The sequence below is a fragment of the Rattus norvegicus genome, chromosome 2 (assembly GCF_021556685.1).
Source record: "Rattus norvegicus strain SHRSP/BbbUtx chromosome 2, alternate assembly SHRSP_T2T, whole genome shotgun sequence".
Classification (NCBI taxonomy): Eukaryota; Metazoa; Chordata; class Mammalia; order Rodentia; family Muridae; genus Rattus; species Rattus norvegicus.
Window position 1 is genome coordinate 237,437,252 of NC_141535.1, and position 21,786 is coordinate 237,459,037.

The window sequence follows — 21,786 nt, forward strand, 5'->3', positions numbered from 1 at the left end:
ACAGACACCTGAGATTGTCTCTCCCTGGCAGTACATTACTAAAAGCCACAAGGAGCAGCTGCTCCCTCAAGCTCTGGTTCTTTCTAATCCATCATCTGGAGCCGCAAGCTCGGATGTCTCAAGTGTGGTGACCTGGACAAAACCGACGTTATCTTCTGGTAATGTTCAGAGCTATTTAGCACTGTTGAGAGTTCAAGCTTAGGGGCTCCTTTCTTCCTCCTTAAGCAGAACGCACTGGGACATTGCTTATCGAATCTGCTTAAAAAGGGGAGGAGCTCAATGGTAACATGCTCACCTAGCGTTTGCAAGGCACTGGGTTTAGGCCACAGCACCAGTAAAGAAATGAAAAGAGAAAAGAAAAGAAAAAGAAAGCATTTCAGTGTACTTTCAGAGACTCTATTATTTTGTGGCGCCACATTGCCATACGTATTTTTGAGTATTTCTTCTCAGCTTCTGTATTTGTTTCCTCTTCATGGACGCTGGTCCATGGTTGTATTCATCTTCAGTGCCTCGGGGCTTTGTTCTTGCTTCTGTGTTCAGTGCTGGGCCCAGGCGGGGAGGAAGAGAAAGGAGCACATGACAGCTTTGTGTTTCAGGGCTGATTGTGTGGATCACACTTCCTATATAGTCACGTAGTCACTCAGCCACGTAGTCACTCAGCTACACGGAGGCTGGGTGATCAAGGCAGGTAGGGTCCGGGCTACAAGGTTACAACTTTGCAAGAAACAAAACAAAACAAATACCTTGGGCTGGGGAGATGGCTGTGTTGGTAAAGAGATTGCCTTGCATTCCTGAAGACCTGAGTTTGATCCCAGAACCTTGTGCATCGCTGTGCACCTGATGAGTTGGGAGACGGAGACAGTTGGGCCCCTGGAGCTCACTGGTTCACCAGCCTCACCTACTTGGTCAAGGTCCGGGCTAATGAGAGCCCTTGTTTGAAACAACATGTGGAGAGATTCCTGATTCTCGATTCCACATTGTCTGCATGCACATGCAGATGAACAGGAACACACACACACACACACACACACACACACACACACACACACACATATGCAGATGAACACGAACACACACATATGCAGAGGAACACGAACACACACACACACACACACACACACACACACACACACCAAAGATAAAGCACAATCTGATAGTTTTGCTGTGGAGGCTAAATTTAAACAATAATTCAAAGAGACAAGAATTCAGAGTAATCTATAGTTAGGGGCAGAGAAGTTAGAAACGGCCATTAGCTTAGCGTCACGTCGTGCAGAACAGTAGGCTTCTTAGGAACAGAGAATGGGGTCCTGCTAGACTTTTACTGCAGTCTAAGTGTCGGGTGGCACATTGTGTAGTGAGGTTAATAATGAGAATTTCAAATGAGACGCTGAGATCCATTCCTAGAGGAAGTCCAGAAAGTAAAATCCAGAGGGGGAACTAAGTTAGGATCCAAGAGGTTACGCCAGAGTCCTTGGCAAGGGACAAGTCCAGATTCATGGAATACTGTAGTAGTCGGGCCCCTTGAGACATGTCTGAAGTGTGTCTTATGCATGCTTATGCACCACATGTACCGTATGTCTCTGTACACCACGTGTGAAACCCACAGATGTCAGAAACAGGCATCAGATTCCAGGAACTGGAGTTAGAGATGGCCATGAGCCACCATGTGGGTGCTAAGAACTAAATCCAGATCCTCTGAAAGTGCAGCCAGTGCTCTTGACTGCAGAGCCATCTCTCCAGCCTGTACAATAGTCTTCTCTTGGGAGTTCAAAGGCAAAAGAAGAGAGGGCTGAAAACCGAGTCCAAGGCTATCTAGAGTTCAAGGCTGTTGGGAAAATAGAAGGCCGAATATGGGGGGGGAGTGTGGAGAACACAGGAGAGTTCAGTCCAGGGTGAGCATGGGACTGCCGAGTATACACCATCCGTTGTCAGCTTCTGCCCATGAAAGGGAGGCTGGAAACAGGACTTGGGAATTCTTCAGACCAAATGCATTACAAAATCTGCTCCCACCTCCCAACGAGACTCCGTGTTTGTGTTTCCAAGTGGGAGACAAAAGGACACCAGCTCTGCTTACAACAACCTTAGCCGTGGGGTTAGACATGAATGTTTAGTGGAGAACGTTGACAGCCTTAGGAGGGGGCCGTGTGTTTCTCAGCCCATCCGTCTTCTCTAAGTGTGTGGTACCCAGGCATTATCCACCACAGAGCCTCCATCTTGCCTCCTTCCAGCCAACCCATGGACAGTCGCAACGGAACTAAACAGTTGTTGCATGTCCACCACCTACACTGTGCTGAGCGTTAGTGGCACAAATGGTGTCTGTGTCCCAGTTCACTCCTGATCGGACGGTGAAGACAGACACATAGGTAGGACATGCTTACACGGCGGAGTTTCTAAAGAGCTTTTGACACCCCCAGTAAGAGAGTCTGAGTCTCGAAACTAAACAGAATCCTCACTTGGGGCTGCACAGGTGGTGCCATTGATAAAGCTGACTCACAAGCCTAGGGACACGAGTTTTGTCCCCAGACTCCACATAAAAACTGTGCAGAGTGGCATGACCTTGTCATCACAGCACTGGCCCAGCACCAGGGAGGCAGATACTTGAGGCTCACTGGCCACCACCCCAGCTTAATTGTTAATCAGAGATCTTTCCTTAAAGAATGTGGATGCTGTGTCCGAGTATGACACCCAGGGTTGTCTGTTAGCCTCCGCCTGCATGCACGTACGCACAGGAACGTGGTCCTAACAAACTAGCAACTGGCTGGGAACTGACTCACGGGGAGTTCACAAGAAGTGATAGGGCATTCTGAGCCAATAAGGAAGAGCTCGCATTCAGCAAGGCCATCCCACGAGAGGGCTGCCCAGTAGGAAGTGAGCCAGCACATTGGCAGTAACCTGGAAGACGGTGGCTGGAAGTCAACATGGCTCCTTCCCTCCTCTCTCTTACTGTGCAGCTGGTACCTTATTGACAGGAAAGCATGAGTTATGACTAAGAGACAAGCAGGACGTGGAGCAGAAGCTTCCCAGACAGAGATGGAGTCTCCTTCCTGGTGCAGGCAGCCCTTCTATCTGCGTGCCCCTCTGGAGGACTTGTTTGGTATTAAAGCTGTCCTCCCTGGGATCTCTGAAGCCTCAGTCAGAGCTGTCTCCTGCTGCAGCTGCGTTGGCTTGAAATGTTCCTCTCTATGCGGAGACTGAGGTTACACTCACGTACTTACCTGGATGCCACCAGTGATGTGACACTGGGCCATGTGGAACAACCCTGCAGAGCAAGGGACTCCTGAACGTCCTCTGGGGACTGGAGACACACGAGGGGTATGGTACACAGCTAGATGACAATAAAATGGTTTGGACCACAAATTTGCCTGTTGCAGATTTTTCACTGTGAGGAAATATAATTTCCCTCTCACGGGAAGTCATTGAGGAAATATAATTTCCCTCTCATTGGCGTTAAGGCTGCTACGTGAAAGTTTTTAAAATATCTTCTACAGGCAAAAAAAATTTTGGTTAAGAAATGTATTTCCTTCTGTATGACTGTCTACACTTTAAACTTTCACATTCTCAACTCCATTGAATAGTGAAGCCACCAGAATGTGATTATATAGTGATCTAAAGATTAGCATAGGAGTTACGTATAAGTAATACTAATTTGAAACATTCGACTAGCGTAACATGAGGGTCAAAGGTCAAAACCTATCTCTACGGGCTTCATGAGTTAGATCCAGCTTACGATTTTATAACAAAGTAAACACGGCTAAAGATTTACATTACATTTAGATAAACAATGTCAGGGAATTTGTTGATCGTATAAAATCCATGTGTTTTTCTCTCTTTACTGTGTTTCTGCTGCTTCCTGTTTAACCCAGGGGCTTGGGACAGCCCTCGGCCATCGGGAACATCTGGAGAACAATGCCTTTGATTACAGCTGTTTATTAAACAAGTCCAAGGGCAGAAGCTGTGGTGTCTACCAAATGCTGTAAGTCTACCACCCACTCCCTAGGGAGAGACGGTGGCAGGTAAACTCCCTGACACATCTCACGCTACCCTCCCCGCCTAGAGGAGTCTGCAGGCTGTGCTGACATCGTAACCTGTTCATTCTGCTGAGCCTGGCCTGCAGTTTGCCCTGAATGCTACCGTCTTTCAGTTAATGATGACTTGGGAATGTCAAGTTCTGAGAGGGGGTGGGGAGAGGCAGAGAGACAGAGAGAGAGAGAGAGAGAGAGAGAGAGAGAGAGAGAGAGAGAGAGAGAGAGACAGACAGACAGAGAGACAGACAGAGAAAGACAGAAAGGGAGGGAGGGAGAACACACACACACACACACACACACACACACACACACACACACACACACTGAAGTCAGAGGACGACCTCCAGTGGCATCCTTAGCATGTTCTCTACATCTTCGGGAGGACAGAGCCTCTCACTAACCTGGAGATAACCAATCAGTCCAGGACTGGCCAGTGACTCACAGGGATTTCCTGTCTCCTCCTCCCCAGCTCTGGGACTGCAAGCATATACCACCACACTGGGCGACATGTGAGTTTTATTAAATACGTGAGTTCTGTGAATCAAATCCTACGTTTCCAAGCACTTGACTGAGTCATTCCCCTTAGCTCCAGTTTCTCATTTTAGTAGGGATTTTCCCAGTCACGCCAGGTGGGCATTTGCTGGTCCTCTGTCTGGCCACTCCCCTAAGACCCAAAGGACTGTGCAGAAAACAGAGTGGTAAGGGACCACTGCTGGTAAGGGACACGGTCTGCAGCAGAATAACTTCAGGTGTCCCAGTTGAAGATTCAGTCTTTTAACAGAGATGAGGGCTCAGGTGACTGGAGAGAAATGATGGGGTGTCTATAAGGAAATGGGAACATAGATCTGTGGCAGCCCCCCCGTTTAGCAAGCTCCCCTACAGTAAACACACCGGCCTTATGGAAGATTATCAGGGTATCTCCTATTCTATCACCGCCACGATAGGTTTACTTGTAAGCGCTAACAAATCACTGTTTCCTTGTTTGTTTTACCGTGGCCGGGGTAAAACAGGTGCGTTCAGTTTATTAGGAAGTTACGTAAGTAAATTGGATAACCTCTTCCTTGTTTCTCATTTTTTTAAAAAAAAAATTCAGGAATAATGCATTTTGGATTTGCAGACATATTGAGCACACAGTAGGCTTCCTAACTCATATTCCCGTACAGGGCACGCAATAGCTGCCATTGTTAAATCCTAGAATCATGAGGCATATTTGCCACTGTTATTGAACTGACATGGATCCATTATTGCTATTAAAGTGTTTATTTCATTCAGGTCTCCTTAGCCTTTGGGATATGCGTTCAGTTCAGTTGTTAAACCTCTGAGCTGTGACAGTGGTGCGGAGTATCTCCTTTTGAAGGCTTTTATGGTTCTGAAGGGTATTTCTTCGCTTGAGATTTTTTTTCTGCCTTCTTTCCTTTCTTCTTTTTCTTTTTTACGTGATTATTGGAGTGACAAGAAGGTCACGAAGTAAATGGTTATTTCTCACACGAGGTTTCAAGAGTTTGACAATCAACAGAGCTTCTGACTGCTGACATTGAATTTGGTCACCTGAATGAAATGTTTGCCCCATTTCTCAACCGAAGGGTCACTGCCTTCTCTGTGTCCCTAGTTGGACAGGGTGTCTTTTAAAGGGAGTCATTAGGTAGCGTTTTTAAGGACTGGATGCTAAGCTTCCCTTCTTAATGGTGTACTTGTGATTTATTAGGGATTTGTCCCCTGGAGACATCTTTCTCCTCACCCCAACTACTTATCCAGACCCCAGCCCTGGGTATGGATGGTTTACTTCTGGTCGTAGCTCCACCTTTGTGTTGTGACTTGGATGGGCCCAGCTTGGACGATTGGCTCTCTTTCTCTTTTGAAGTTATGTTCAAAGAGGAACCCTCATTTCTGAGGCCTGCAGTCAAGATCCTCTGTGGCGGGGTTCCTCTTCAGCCCACCCAGACTGGTCTGCTCGTGTGAGGCCACTTTCAAGGGCAGCAGACACCATCCTCACACCTCGATGCTGGCTGGGTTTGGTGCCCAGTCAAGCCAGGGAAATGAAAGACTTGTGAGACTCAAATTAGAGGTCACACATGTGGGGGAGGAGAGGAGAAAGGACCGGCTTGGTTAGAAGGTCAGAGCCACAAGGCGTGGGCGTCTGAGGGGTCTCTTCACTTTAGTCTGTGTTTAACAAACATTTACGGAGACCGTGCATGTGTTGGGCAGTCTTCCAGGGTCCAGGGGTGTGTCAAGATAACATGGAATGCTTGCCTTCCTAAATGTACCTTCCCTCTGGAGAGAGCAACCGGGGTCCCCAGCTAGGTTGTCAGATGGTGAGAAATGGTGCAGCTCGGAGGGCAGGGCAAATGGTCCGCGTGCCACATCCGGCTGCTTCCACTCAGAGAGCTACGAGGGAAGGGTGTCTGATGAAGTGATGATTGCACAGGAATGAGGTATCAAAATGAACCCTGTGGGCGTGTGGGAAAGAGATGGCTGCCGAGATGGAGCAGCAAGTGCAGAGGCCGAGAAGTTAATGGCTAACGTGAACCCCGGGGATTACAGGCGCATTTAAGTCATTCTCGCTGTCCCACTTTGCCATTACCATGAATTATTGAATTCACTGAACGAGCATGATAACCTGTGCAGGCATTCCTAAGGTAGCAGCTAAGGTGAAGTTCAACTCCCACCTAGACGAAGTTTCTGAGGAGGAGAGGGGTTCTATGTTTGTGGGCCATGGAGAGAAGACACAGACAGCATCAACTCACCCCACCTTCCTTCTGGAAGAGGGGCGTGTTCCCGGAAAGCCAAGCAACAGCTTGTCTCTTAAGATGTAGCTAGAAATAAAAGCGACTCGAGTGGTGGTTTTCTGACGGCTTCATTTCCATAATTGTTTCCACATTCTAAGATGCCTGGTTATCTTTTTTTTTTTTTCCTTTCTTCTTCCTCTTCAGAGAAGCAAGTTGGGGAGAATCTAAATGAGAGCTTTGCTAGAAAGTCTTCATTTGGATTCCACACATAGACTTTCCAAACCACCGTCTTGTGAAGTCTTACATTACCGGAGTTTGAAGTTGTGATCATTGTTCCAAAGTTCAGTGTCCCCTGTGGCTCTGGGTCAGAACTTCTAAATCCTCTGGCCCTTTGGGATAAAAACGAACAGCGGCTGAGATGTCGCAGAAATAAGACTTAGCGTCGTGGATGTGACCATATTGCGTCCCACGTGCTGTGAAAATCGAACACATAGTTCTAAAGATGTCTTTTTCTCTCTGTGTCAAGGCTATTTCAAAAGAGGAGGGGACCAGAGGCTGTTTGGAATGTCCGTCTGTGTTTTACACTGTGGGGCGGTCTTTGTTTTTTGTTTTTTTGTTTTTTAATTAACTTGAGTATTTCTTATTTACATTTCGAATGTTATTCCCTTTCCCGGTTTCCGGGCAAACATCCCCCTCCCCCTCCCCTACTTTATGGCTGTTCCCCTCCCCATCCTCCCCCCATTACCGCCCTCCCCCCAACAATCACGTTCACTGGGGGTTCAGTCTTGGCAGGACCAAGGGCTTCCCCTTCCACTGGTGCTCTTACTAGGATATTCATTGCTACCTATGGGGTCAGAGTCCAGGGTCAGTCCATGTATAGTCTTTAGGTAGTGGCTTAGTCCCTGGAAGCTCTGGTTGCTTGGCATTGTTGTTCGTATGGGGTCTCGAGCCCCTTCAAGCTCTTCCAGTCCTTTCTCTGACTCCTTCAACAGGGGGTCCTGTTCTCAGTTCAGTGGTTTGCTGCTGGCATTCGCCTCTGTATTTGCTGTATTCTGGCTGTGTCTCTCAGGATACATCTACATCTGGCTCCTGTCGGCCTGCACTTCTTTGCTTCATCCATCTTGTCTAATTGGGTGGCTATATATGTATGGGTCACATGTGGGGCAGGCTCTGAATGGGTGTTCCTTCTGTCTCTGTTTTAATCTTTGCCCCTCTATTCCCTGCCAAGGGTATTCTTGTTCCCCTTTTAAAGAAGGAGTGAAGCATTCACATTTTGATCATCCGTCTTGAGTTTCATATGTTCTGTGCATCTAGGGTAATTCAAGCATTTGGGCTAATAACCACTTATCAATGAGTGCATACCATGTGTGTTTTTCTGTGATTGGGTTACCTCACTCAGGATGATATTTTGTCGGGCGGTCTTTGAATGTGACTTCATCACTCATCTCTTTTTCAGCAATGTGTCTGCACTGTACAGCTTAAGTGGGATCCGAGGTGCTGCCTGGTGTTGCTTTTGGCTGGGAAGAGGAAACACGGTGTAGTGGGGGCTCCTGGGAGAGCTGCCAAAGTAGCGACATCTGCTTTCCAGCCGTGTGACCTCCAGCAGGTGCTTGTGTTTCCTCTTCCGAAAAATGGCTGCACATCATGTTGGGAAGAAGAGTGTAGCGATCCGTGTAAACTGCTTAGTCTAGCACTCGGCCCAGGGTGCACACTTAATATTAGTAATTAGATTGAACCAGAGTGCAGGTATTAACTCACTGAGAACATGCAGTTAATAAGTGACGGAGCCCCCTGGTTGGGCTCAGTGGCTGCTGTGTAAGGTAGGAAAGACACCTACCTCAGACTTTTCAATTTAGGGGAGGGGACACAGCAGATCACCCACTCAGTGGTCCAATCCACCTCTATCAGGCTGAGCATAATAGACAGATCCCTAATCAGTCAGAGCAGAGTGGGCCGGGGTGGGAGTTGGACACCAACGATCCCATTATGGAAGAAAGTCCTGGGCATTGAATGGGCTACAGGCTGTCTGTGCAGATGAATCATGGCCTTCACATTCCCAAGTGACGGCAAGCTGAGTTATTAAGAGGTATCTTGCAGAGAGCACTTTAGGCTTGAGCGAAATGACTTTTTCACTTGTTTGATGTCACAGAATCGTGTTGTAAGGTCTGAGAGAGGTCAAGAAATGCTAAGTTGGCCATTACTTACAAACTGACGAGGAGTTTTGGTGATTTTCATCTTAGGAAGTGTGATAATGTGTGGTTAATCGGCACCGGGAACCACCAGGAGCCTTGGAAGCCAGTGCAGGAGATGGGGTGATGGTGACAGGAAGCCTTCACGATGAAGGTTGTGTCCAGATGCAGTCAGTTGTCTGCACAGAAAGTCTTACGGTGACTTGAAGTTTTTAGACAAAACCCTGTTCTCAGTGAAAAGCCCAACCGAGCAGGGTTGGCGAGTGTTGGCTGAGACACAGGTCTCTCAGACTTTCCCTTTGAACACTAAGCTTATTTTCAGAGCAACTGATGTACAACTGAAAGAAGAATGAACACAAAATTTGTGAACTCCTGTTTAAAAGTCATTAAACACCGCTGAGTAGTGGTGGTGCACGCTTTAATCCCAGCACCCAGGAGGGAAAGGCAGGCGGGGTCTCTGAGTTAGAGGTCAGCCTGGTCTACACAATGAGTTCCACGACAGCCAGAACTACACAAAGAAATCCGGTATCATAAACGGATGGATGGATAGATGGGTGGATGGATGGATGGATGGAAGGAGATAGATGACAGATAGGTAGATGGGTAGGTAGATAGATAGATAGATAGATAGATAGATAGATAGATAGATAGATAGATGAAATTAAAAATGAAGTTTTAAAAGCTGACCCGTATTTCTGCCTTTTAAATTAGCTGTTTAAATTTTAGAGTTATGTGTTTCTGTTTGTACGCATGTTATTGTTGATAATTAAAATAACCAAGAGCTTTTTTTCTTGTCCTAACACAACTTTGTGGCAGGGCCTGCACTTACTGCTTGATAGTTCATGCTGTTTTTGTTGTTGTCGTTGTTTGTTTTTGTTTTGTTTGTCTGTTTTGTTTCTGCTTTAAACTATTCCCAGTGTGAACTTTGACCCCTCATTCCGTCTCTCTCAGCTAGAGATTGTGGAGGGGGAAGGGAACTACTTGGTATGAGTACTATAAATCATAGTTTTCCTGCGATAGCTCAATTTTTTTCAAGACAAAAGGATCTTTTTATTCTCATAACAATTTTTGGAATCTACAGCTTACTGTTTAAGGAAGAAAAGTCGAATCTTAAGATTTTTGAAGTACCATTCCTCGAGGAGTCCCACAATAGATTTGACCAAATGTAACAACTGAAACTAAAAATCTGACATCTGTTTGAAGAAAGGAGAAAAAAATAGATTTTTATAAGATCTGAACTCTTACATTCTATATAATATCCCTAACAAATCACTCAAGAGTGACATCACACTTAAGTTAAAAAATTGCTTTCCTTAGCTGCCTAGAGCACATAGCAAAACACAATATGTAAATCATTTTTAATTATGAAAGGAAAGAGTATCATTGTGTCATTAAGACTCCTCACGCAGCATTTTGGTCAGTTCCTGTGACTATAACTCAAGTAACTTGGACTAGGTATGTAGAACAAGAGTTCATTTCTCACAGTTTTGGAGTCGGGACGTCCAAGATCAGATTTCCTGTCTTGGAAGGGCCAGGTCTCTGCTCTAAGACTGGAGCCTGGCTGTCGAGCCCTCACATGGTAGAATGATGAGTGAGAATCCAAGGCGGTCTTTTATGGTGGTGTAGGCTCAGTGCTGAGGACAGAGAGATGGACCCTCCACAGTGGGGTTCCAGATTTGGAGTGATACAAGCAGACCACTCACAGCATGGCTCCCTCGGTGGTCCTGAATCGCTGTATAATTTTAGCACTGCTGAAAGCTGAATTTTCTCCTTAGGTATTCAGTTGAATTTCTAATTGATATTTTCTATTAAACCCTCCTGTGGTGCTGGTAAACCTAGGAATCCAGTCACGTCCAGGCAGTTGACAAGATCCATCAGAACCCTTAAGATGCATTGGTCTCCTCTATCTCATTCTGAAAACCATGAATTATCCCTAGAGTCGGTCATATCTATATAAAGATTAATTGCTTATAAAGGTCTAACACTGGAAAATAGCCTCGTGTCCAAATCTAGGGATTGGTTAAGTAGAACATATAGCATGAGGTTAAAAAGCTGTGAAAAGTATAAAGTTTGTTCAATTATATCAAGTGGGTTTTTTATCTCACAAATGACATTTAATTCAGAGTAAGCTATCACTATACAATTAAAGCATAAATTGGGAAGCAGACTATTCAAGAACAGCAGCTTTAGTACTTAAAATTGTTGTCTAGGGTGGCAATTTGTACTCCGGTGTGGTATCAGATTTCTGAATCGACAGGAAGTTTCAGAACTTGGAGTTCCTCCTCCAATTTCCCGGTTACACACACTTCATTCCCAAAGGTAGACAGCTTAGCACTCAGGTCTGCCGAGCCTAAGGTTCTTCAGTGGATACATTCCAACCTTGAATGGTTTTTGTTCGTTTTTTCGTTTTTATTTTGCTTTGTTTCTTTCGTTTTTATTTTGCTTTGTTTTTATGAGGGATCCCTTCCAGTCAGAGGCTAGACTCTTGGGCCTTCAACTCCAATGGTTTTTGACAGGACCCTTCGTGGTCTTGACCACACATAGCCCAGCTCTGCTCTGAAAGCACAGAAAAACTGACGTCCTCAGAACCCTGCCTTGTCTAGGATCTCCCATCTTTGGGGTCCAAGAAATCTTAGGCTTAGCAGGCCTGGTACCTGCAAGGCTGACATCACAGTGTGGGGACCCCCTTCACACAAGTCTCAAGGACTTGCCTTCGCCTAGCAAGCGCACTGGGTTGTCTCTGTGCACAGACCTTAAATGTCAGCAGCGTCTGTAAAGGTCCCATCCCCTTCCACCTGTGGGTTAGAGAGTGTCTTGGCAAAGGAACAAGGCTGAAGGGATTAGACCGGAAAAATCCAGCATAAAAATTCATATTGGTGCCATTTAGAAGAGGAGGCCATGGGGGAGAAGTGAAGGAGAAGGTAAGGGGAGGGAGGGGGAACTGAGACCAGAGTCTCCCTTCCTACACCATATTATATGCTTAGTAAGTGACTGCAGCTGTAGCCTGGCACTGAATGCTGGTGGAGAGTGATCAAGATTGGAAGCGGAGGGGTGGAAATCAATTCTTGGAGAAAGCATTTGGCCACGGAAGAGAAATTCAACACCATTCTCTTGGCAAGGATATGCCTGGCATACCAGGCTGCTCTTAATTACAGAACAGAGCTCATAAATAAGAAATTTGGCCTGGACGCTACCAGCAGGAAACGTTCATTAATGATTCCTGCTACCCTGTTATTGTCACTCGGGCAGAGGGGGAATCGGAGGACAGCACACTTGACACACTGGTGCCTCCTGGATCGTCCGTCCATTCATTCACTGGCCAGCTATTCAATTACCTGTCACGAGGCTGGGCAGAGCCTCTAGATCCTGGTGTGGGTAAAAGAGACACACGGGCTCCCTCCTGAAACTTCCAGCCAAGCACTGAGCAAAGGGCATCGGCAATGAGACCCCGGGAGACTGAAAGGGGTCACGTGGGGGAGGGGCGTCACATGGCAGCAGGCAGTGGCTTAGCAAGTGAGTTCACCTAGAGTGACGTCGGTCTTCCTCTGTTCTGTCCTAGGACACGCGGCTCTTGTCCACCATGAATGAGTGTCACTATGACAAGCGGATGGACTTTTTCTACAACAGGAGCAACACAGACACGGCGGACGAGTGGACGGGGACGAAGCTCGTGATCGTCCTGTGCGTTGGGACATTCTTCTGCCTCTTTATATTTTTTTCTAACTCCCTGGTCATCGCAGCAGTGATCACGAATAGGAAGTTCCACTTTCCCTTCTACTACCTGCTGGCTAACTTGGCGGCTGCGGATTTCTTTGCCGGAATCGCTTATGTGTTCCTGATGTTTAACACCGGCCCGGTGTCGAAAACCTTGACTGTCAACCGCTGGCTTCTCCGCCAGGGGCTCCTAGACACAAGCCTGACGGCCTCCCTGGCCAATCTGCTGGTAATTGCTGTGGAAAGACACATGTCAATCATGAGGATGAGAATCCACAGCAACTTGACCAAAAAACGGGTGACGCTGCTCATCCTGCTGGTGTGGGCCATAGCCATTTTCATGGGGGCGGTCCCCACGCTGGGCTGGAATTGCCTCTGCAACATCTCAGCCTGCTCCTCTCTGGCCCCGATTTACAGCAGGAGTTACCTCATCTTCTGGACGGTGTCAAACCTCCTGGCCTTCTTCATCATGGTGGTGGTGTACGTGCGCATCTACATGTATGTCAAGAGGAAAACCAACGTCCTCTCTCCGCACACGAGTGGCTCCATCAGCCGCCGGAGGGCCCCCATGAAGCTAATGAAGACGGTGATGACTGTCTTAGGTAAGCAGAGCCAAGCCGGCCGGTATTCCCATGCATGCAGCAGATCACGTGGCAGACAACCCATGCCCACTGTGTGCCAGCCACTCACTGTGCCGTCAAACTTGGAGGTTAGCAGGAACCCAGGAAGACTGTTCAAAACAAGGGCCTGTTTAATAAGTATTTACGTAGTGCCCACTAGGTGCCCAGCATTTCTCTGAGTCATTTTTATGAGTATTAATGTATTTAGTTCTCATGGCAGCTCTGGGAGACTGGTGTTTTAATTATCTTGCCCCAGCCAGATAAAGAAACCAGACGGAGGGTTTAAGTGATATGCCATAAGTCATTTCCCTGTTGGTGGTTTGCCAAGGCCTCAAGAATGTTACATATTTGATGTCACTGACTATAATAAGCAGTTTTGATTTGTTTGGACTGTGTGTGTGTGTGTGTGTGTGTGTGTGTGTGTGTGTGTGTGTGTGTGTCTGTGTGTGTGTCTGTTTATCAGAGGTTAACTTCAGGTATTATTCCTCAAACACTGTTTTGTTTTGTGTGACAGTCTCTCAGTGTCCTGGTACTCACTAAAGAGGCTAAGCTTCTGACTAAGAAGCCTTAGGAATCCACCTCCTTCTGTCTCGTGAGGACTAGGATTACAAGCGAATACCACCACGCCCTGCTTTTAAATATATACTCTTTGGGCCAGACTCAGGTCCACAGGCTTGCAAGACAAGCTTTGCCAACAAAACAAACTCCCAAGCCCTACTCTGTTTGCTTGTTTGCTGGTATCTTTCCTGACCAGCCCTCTCCTTTGAGCACCTCACTCTCCCTGTCCCATGTTATGGAAGAGTTTAAAATAAAGGACTCATGTGGTTTCAACAGGTGTGGTGGTGGGTGAGGAAAAAAACTAGAATAAACCATGGCAATGCCAAGAAGAATAGAAGAAGTCATTGGGATTCCAGTGTAAGGGGCTGGGGCATTGGTTAGTGACAAGAGGACAGTTGAATGCTGAGTGGGGAAGTTTCCCTGGTGGTGAGTCAGAGGGATTTGGTGGAAGACAGGAAGTTAGGGAAAGGGAAACGAAACTGAAGAGGTAGGTGGTCATGTTTTAAGATTTCTAGCTTCTAATTTCTTTAATGGCAGATTTGGGGTTTGACTCCAGATCTTTTGAAAGTTTTCTATAGAGTGGTCTGAGGTACACTGCTTCATCTTTTGAGGGTGGTAACTGTCCTCATCTGATGTTGAATGGATGGTCTCTCTAAGTTCTTTCCAAGATGTAAGTAGCCAAAGAAAAGGGAAAGGAAGAGGTGTGTTTGTGTGGGGGTGTGTGTGTGTGATGTGTGTTGTGTGTATTTGTATATGTGTGTGTGGTGTGTGTAGTATGTGGTGTATATGTGTATGAGTGTATGTGTGTGTGGTGTGGTTTGTGGTGTATATGTGTATGAGTGTATGTGTGTGTGGTGTGGTTTGTGGTGTATATGTGTATGACTGTGTGTGTGTGGTATGGTATGTGGTGTATATGTGTATGAGTGTGTGTGTGTGTGTGTTTGTGTGTGTGTGGTGTGTGGTGTGGTGTATATGTGTATGAGTGTGTGTGTGTGTGTGGTGTGGTATGTGGTGTATATGTGTATGAGTGTGTGTGTGTTTGTGTGTGTGTGGTGTGTGGTGTGGTATGTGGTGTATATGTGTATGAGTGTGTGTGGGTTTGTGTGTGTGTGTGTGTGTGTATTTCAGAGAGAAATGTAGAAACAATGAAAGGCTGAATGAATGAGACTCCTAGAGGGCAGTAGCCAACACAGAGTCATGGATTAACTGTGCCTAAATGTAGAGCCTTCTCCATGAGAGCATCTCACGGCTTCCCAGAGAGAAAGCTCCCACATGCTCAGCTCTTGTAGGAATTCCGTTGACTAGCACAAATGTCTCCCAAATAATGGATATTAGGAAAACCATCAGTTCTGTGGTCTACATTCATAGTCACTGCTTCTCAGAATGTAGAAATGGGCTGTTTAAAACTGGTTCTGTGACTTAGGTACTTAAATAAAAAAATGATAAACCTTCTTAAGCAAGGGGTACTCACTGAGGATTAAGTCCCAAAGTTTCTTAGAAATGTTTTTGACGTATTAGAAAGTCAGTCCATAAATATCCATAAACAGTTCTAGGAGGTAAGAGATTGCATGAATTTATGAGTTTTGTATCACTCCCAGAGAGGAAAGTAAGGAGGAGGAACAACTTAGAAAGTCTGCAGTGTATCTGGAAAAGGAAAGGAAGAATTATGTGTGTGAGAAGAGGTCATAAGTATGAGAAACAGCAGGATTAAAGGCGACATTAGAGGGCTGGACAGACGCTCAGCTGTTAAGAGCACTTGTTCTTGCAGAGGACCAAGGTTTGATTCCTGCTACCCACGTGGTGTCTCAGGACCATCCTTGACTCCAGTTCCAGGGGACCAGATACCTTCTTCTGAGCGCTACACTCACCAGACACAAACATAGTGCACATGAATGCATGCAGGCCAACACTCACTGCACATATAATTAAATGAATAAATCTAAAAGGTAATTTGTAACAAGGTGATGGTAGAAATTCCCAAAGCAGCACAGCAGGAAGGGCCTGGGACTGCAGATGCTTGCTCTACCACTGGAGAAAGGGTCCAACAGTGAAAGGGAAGGGAAGCCAGGGAAGTTGGACAGGAAAGTATACAGGGCAGGTCTTGGACAAGAAAGTTTACAGGGCAGGACAAGGAGTAGACTGCTTCTTGAGGGTGGTGATGGTGGTGCTGTGAATATTGAATCATCGTGATTGGAAAGTCAGGTCAGCATCCTGCTATAGTTCAGCAACCCTGATGCAGTGATGTCTGTGCATCCCTGCCCTGGAGGAACTTGCTTACTGGTACCCAGTAAGAGACAATGTATGATCCCTCCTTCCAAAGAGCACGGAGCCCCTGCTTAAGGTGTGGTTTTTAAACCCTACTTGTCTACAACCTCACCAGCTGCAGTGACCAACACACACGCTGAACAGTGTTTATTGTCAAACAGCGTACCACGTGACCTGTGGACACAGGGATCAGAAACCCGCTGGAATTTCTTCTGTGTTGCAATGTCTTACAAAATAAAACAAAAGGCGAAGGGCTTTGTGAACCTATGCTTTTAAAGTCTTCCGGGAGACTTCCTGTACCATAGGGTGATTCAGTGTGTGGGCTGTGATCCGTTAACGTACTCCACGATGCATAGCATATACCAAACCCTATACATGCTGTGATAAAGCTTAATGTATAAATTGGATTAACAACAGCAACTGCTTGGAGTTCATCAATTTCAGTGTACGGATATCTCTCTGTCTCTGTCTCCCTGTCTGTGTGTCTGTCTCTTATTTAAAGTAGTGCTTTATGGTTTCTCTTTGTCATATCCGGTTGCCAGCCTAAGTACCCTTACACTTTGGAGTCAGTACCAAGTGATGTAAGGATTCCTCAACTGGATCCGCGGTGACAGCCTGGCCATGAGTTTGACCTTCAAGAGTCATGGTCACTAAAGGAAGAGCTTTGTATTCAGTGAGGATGCGCTGGGTAACTGTCCCGGGTGAGATGGAGGTGAAGTGTCACACTAAGAAGAACAGGGTAAATATAAAGTTATGAATGCTTTACTTCTGGAATTTTCTATTTCACATTTCCAGACCACAACTAGTTATCAGCCATTAAAGCTGGACAAAGGGGAGGTGGTGTGGCAAGGCTGTAATCAGCACATTAAAAAAACCCACTATCTAATAAAAAGAAACGCCAGTATGCACTGTACTTGATAGGTTTGAACATCATGTGCTAATCTTTATTTTTGTGTTTGTATGTGCTGGAGTCTGATCAACAACATATCAACTTCTTGGTTTATGAGCAGGAATATTTGAAAAGTCAAGTCTTAAGGTCAAAGAGATTGCTTTTCTCTCTTTGCCTCTTCTCTTGTGTTTCTGCCAAAAAGCACACACGTTTGTGTGTGTACAAATGTATGTGTATGTATACAAACATGTATGTGTGTATATGTACATATATGTGTATACAAACACACACATATACATACCCACACATATATATATATACACGTACATATACACATATACATATATACACACATATATAATTGCTAAGGGCTGTTGCAACAGCCTATGATAATTATAAGAAGTAAGGTATTTTCCTCTTTCTTCCTCTCATCTCACATGGGCTGGTGCTAGACCCTTCTTTGTTCTCCTGGACATGTTACTCTGACAGGGTTAATAGATGAGGAAGTTGATGTTTAGAGAAGTCCAGTGGCTTTTGAAAACCTGGACCTCAAAGAAGAATCTGGGCTTGCTCCCAACATGCTAGCCTCTAGCAGCTGTGGCCAAGGCCTACAAAGTGGGCAGTGGCTAGGAGGAGTGTACTAGTGGTGTTCTTGGTGTGACCAAATACTTGAGAAGGAGTTGCTTGGGGAAGGAAGAGACTGTTCTGATTCATGACTTTGGGGGTGCAGTCTGCTGTGCTGAGGACGACGTAGTGGCAGAGAGGCTGTGGCAGCACAAGTGTCGGGCTGCTTGCCCTGAGGAGCAAGGACCCAGACAGAAGACGGGAGGCAGGACCAGGCTATAAGCCTTAAGATGTACCCCCGAGACAGCGATTTCCTTTAGCAAGTCTCCACTTCCCAAGGGCTCCAAACCTCCTGAATTAGTGCCACCCGATGAAGCCCAAATGTTTAAACATATGAGCCTATGGGGACCATGTCATAGTCTACAACAAATGGGTACCCCATTTTCCAACATGAGGAAGGAGCTGAAGTCAGGGAGAGTTTCGCCTTGGGAAGGAGAGAGAGAAGCAGCGAGCGCTTCAGTACTTCTCACCATGAGGTCGGTGTGTGGCGAGCCCTTCCGCTGTTGTTTCACCCACTCTTCATAACTCAATGTAGATGCACCAACAGACAAACTGGAAGCGAGGCCGTAATGGCTTTGAGCCCCTCTGGAAGATCCATAGCTCTCAAACCACATGCTCGTCAAAGCAGGCAGTAAGAGAAAGAACTTGGAGCGTGGGAGGGAATCAGACTTCATCCCGACTTTGTGACTTTCAGGCTGTGTGACCCTGGGCAGTTTAGCTAACTGCTCTGTAACTTGGGAGTTCCCATCTGCCCGAGGAGACAGTACCTTTGTTATGGTGAGGGTTCGAAGGTGCAAAGACATGATGCTTATGAAACAACTCAGTTAGCCTTTGACCCTAGTCAGCACTAAGAAAACGTTAGCACTCCATCTTAAAACTTAGTGTAACTCTGGAGGGCTCATGCTGTATTGAAGCAGTTTGTCCTCTCATCCACAGACATGCCACCAAGTACCCTAGGGACAGAGCCCAGAGCCTTGCTGTTGGTGCCACGGTGATGGGAGATTCTGGAATACTGACAGGCAGTGATGAGGGGGCTGGTAGGGTCTCCTTTGCAGAAGGCGCCCGAGAGCTGGTAAATGTCTCTGTCACTGGAGGTCTGGATTGTCGGCTGTGGTCAGCACAAAATCTCTACACTCATCTTGTTGATTTCTGTGAATGACCTTCTTCCCGCAGACCAAATTCTGTCAATGACTCCTATCTCTGACAGATGACATTTGCATTCATAGTTCATTTTTGTAACATGTATGACCAAAACCTGGTGTATCGTGCCACAATGAACAATAGTCAACTCCATAAGAGTCCTACAACCCAGAGCCAGCATCTGTCCTGTGTACGAAATGTCCCTCATGACAGTGTTCCCATCCTACAGACACACTCTTCCAGGGTTCCTTGCTTTCAAGGGCTCCTTCCACCTCTAGCAGAATTGGGAGATTTGCTGGCTCTGAAAGGAACCGGGACCAGACCCCAAGCCTTTAACATTGTGCATGTGCTTAATCTGTGAAACGCCTTCGCCCCACTAGATATAAAGAAGAGAAGGAAGGCAGGTGGAAGGAAAACATAACGGAAAGAGGGAGGGAAGAAGGATGGGGGCAGGCAGGCAAGCATGTGAGTGTAGTGATGTTCATGAACACACATTCTCACATGCACACACATATGCGCATACACAGTCAAACATAACACACATACACACATGCATGCACATATATTCACACATGTATTCACATGCACATACATGTACACAAACACATTTACACACGAACATACATACACATACATGTGTGCACATACACCTTCACACATGTACACACACGTGTAAACATACACATTAACACATGTACATACATACACATTAACACATGTACATACATACACACATGCACATGTGTGTTCACGCATGTATATAATGCATGTATACATACACATATGTATGCACACACACACATACATGCACATACTTAAAAACAAAAAAGGCCAAGGCTAACCAAAGTTTCTGGGAATTTTTGTGTTTTGTTTCCATCCTTTGTGGCCTTGCACAGGGCTGACCTTCTGCAGCTCAGGTACTTGCTTGCAGTGTTTGCTAACCATGTGCCTCAGTAATCAAATACTTGGGGGAGGAGGAGGAAGGGAAGGAGGAGGAGGAGGAAGAGAGGAAGAGGAAGAGGAAGAAGAGGAGGAGGAGGAAGAAGAGGAGGAGGAAGGGCAAGTCACTGCATTGTCCTGTGGAATGACGAGCTTGCCACGGTTCATGACCTTTCCTCCCGTATCAGAGTGCAGGGAGTCTTATCAGATGGCACATGACGAAATCTCTTCAGGGTGGAGCCCTCAGGGCACCAGCGTGGCACAGAGTTTAGGGTATTTGTACTTGTTCTTAGGAGGTCACTGAGTAACTGTCGATCGCATGTTTCCTGGTGCAACGGGACTCTGGGGGTTGGAGACGTTTCTTCTCAGGCAGGCTGGGGATGAATGAGTGCAGAGACCCCTTAGCAGCTGCCCCAGCGATGTTGCTGGACTTGTCTCCTCCTGTATTTGGTCGTTTCCTTCTTAGTGGAATCAGACCTCTAAAAGGTAACTAGGGAAGGAAGGATTTATTTTGCCCCGCAGTGGCATGGATGCAGGGGTGCACACCACTTCTCAGAGGACCAGGAGGGGGGACAGGAGACTAGCACTCAGCTGACTTTGGCCTTTCCTCTTTTGATTCAGTTCATGGGATGGTATTTAGGAGAGATCTTCCCTCTCAGGAGATTCTTACCCGGCTGTTGGTCCTCCCTGGAAATGCCATATACACCCACGGGTGAACCTTGTTGGTGCCATAGTGTGTCTTAATATAATCAAGACAGCAATTCAGATTAATTCTCCACACCCCCTTCTCAGGGAGCACTAGGCATGGAGAAGGCCACCATGTCTGTCTTGTATCTCTGTGTCCACTCTCTTTGGTACCTTCTCCTCCACAGTTCCTTCCTTCTGTTGGCATCTCAGTGTTTTGGATGCCTCTCCTTGTGTCAGCTCGACACTCATTTGTTTAAAGCAGGACTTCCCCTCCAGGCCCATCACAGCCATCCCCTGTTTCTCCCCACAGCACCCCGTGAGCACTGCTGTATTAAATGCAGCCAGTATTGTAAATCCCCCTTTGTGCCCCCTTCTTTGGATTTGCCTCTGACTTATCTTGTCTTAGAAACCCAAGGAGGCTTCAGCTCTGGGTAACCATTGGGTATTTTCTGTGCACAAAGGTTAGAAGAGTATTTTACATCAGACCTTCTGAGGCCAGGGTTCTGGGAAAAGGGCCTGCACCAAGCCTACCGAAGGCCCAGAGTTGCAGAACCCTGCAGTCCCCTCTCTGGGGGCTTGATTTCTGCCAATCTGGTCACTGCCCACCACTCAAGAGCCCCGACCTCCCCAGGCTAATTTAACAGCTAGAGCATTATAACAAACACACGCTGGCCTGTGGTAGAATGTTACCAATCCACTTTAGCAATGTAACTTTTGGGGATTTCAACGGGGCACTGCTGTGTTCAGCCCATCACAGACTGAGAGACCAAGATGTAATAACTGGAGACACCCCACGTGAAGCCCCTTCCCGCTCCCACCTGTGTTTTCCTGACTACCATACCGTTTCTGTGAGCTCTATAGTGTGTCAGAAAAAAATCTCGTGGCCTTAAAGAATCACTAACTTTGAAACGTGCCAGCTAAATTCACCTTGTGCATCATTCTCAATAAGTACTGTGGTCAGAGCTCAGGGCTTCCTGGTTCCTTCTTGCTACTGCAGCAGGTCCCAACCTCATACCTTGAAGCAAGTTACCGTCTCAGATGCCAAGTAACAGTGGTGCACAGGAGTCTAATTACGGGGCTTACCCTATAACTGTGGGCCTTCTTCTTCCCTTTGGAAGCTTTCTCAAAAAGGAGAGAGTTGAGCTTTTAGCATCTTCTTACTCTAAACATTTATTGGCTACCTCCGAAGACCTGGCCCCTCCCCCAAGGACACTCTGCACGTGCCTTGCTCTAATGTTTGATGGTTGTCAGGGGAGGACCAAGGCTTATGACTCAACAGTGTGTCATCTGAGAGGTCACATAAGTCAGAGCTGTTCTGCGTGGCTGCCCCAGGCATGACTCACAGGAACCTGACTGATGGGTTTTTCTGAGGAATGATGCCTACCCAGAAAGCCTAACTAGGAGAGAATA

General features: G+C 46.5%; 1 protein-coding gene across 2 annotated transcripts in view; it reads left to right on the forward strand.

Moving 5' to 3' along the window:
• Positions 1-21,786, forward strand: part of Lpar3 (lysophosphatidic acid receptor 3) — a gene marked incomplete at its 5' end in the record, with an annotated part of 70,246 nt that overhangs the window by 11,110 nt on the left and 37,350 nt on the right. For both annotated transcript variants that reach the window (NM_001439416.1, NM_023969.3), the window contains 1 exon segment: positions 12,500-13,256. In NM_001439416.1, coding sequence (NP_001426345.1) covers positions 12,521-13,256 — 736 coding nt within the window.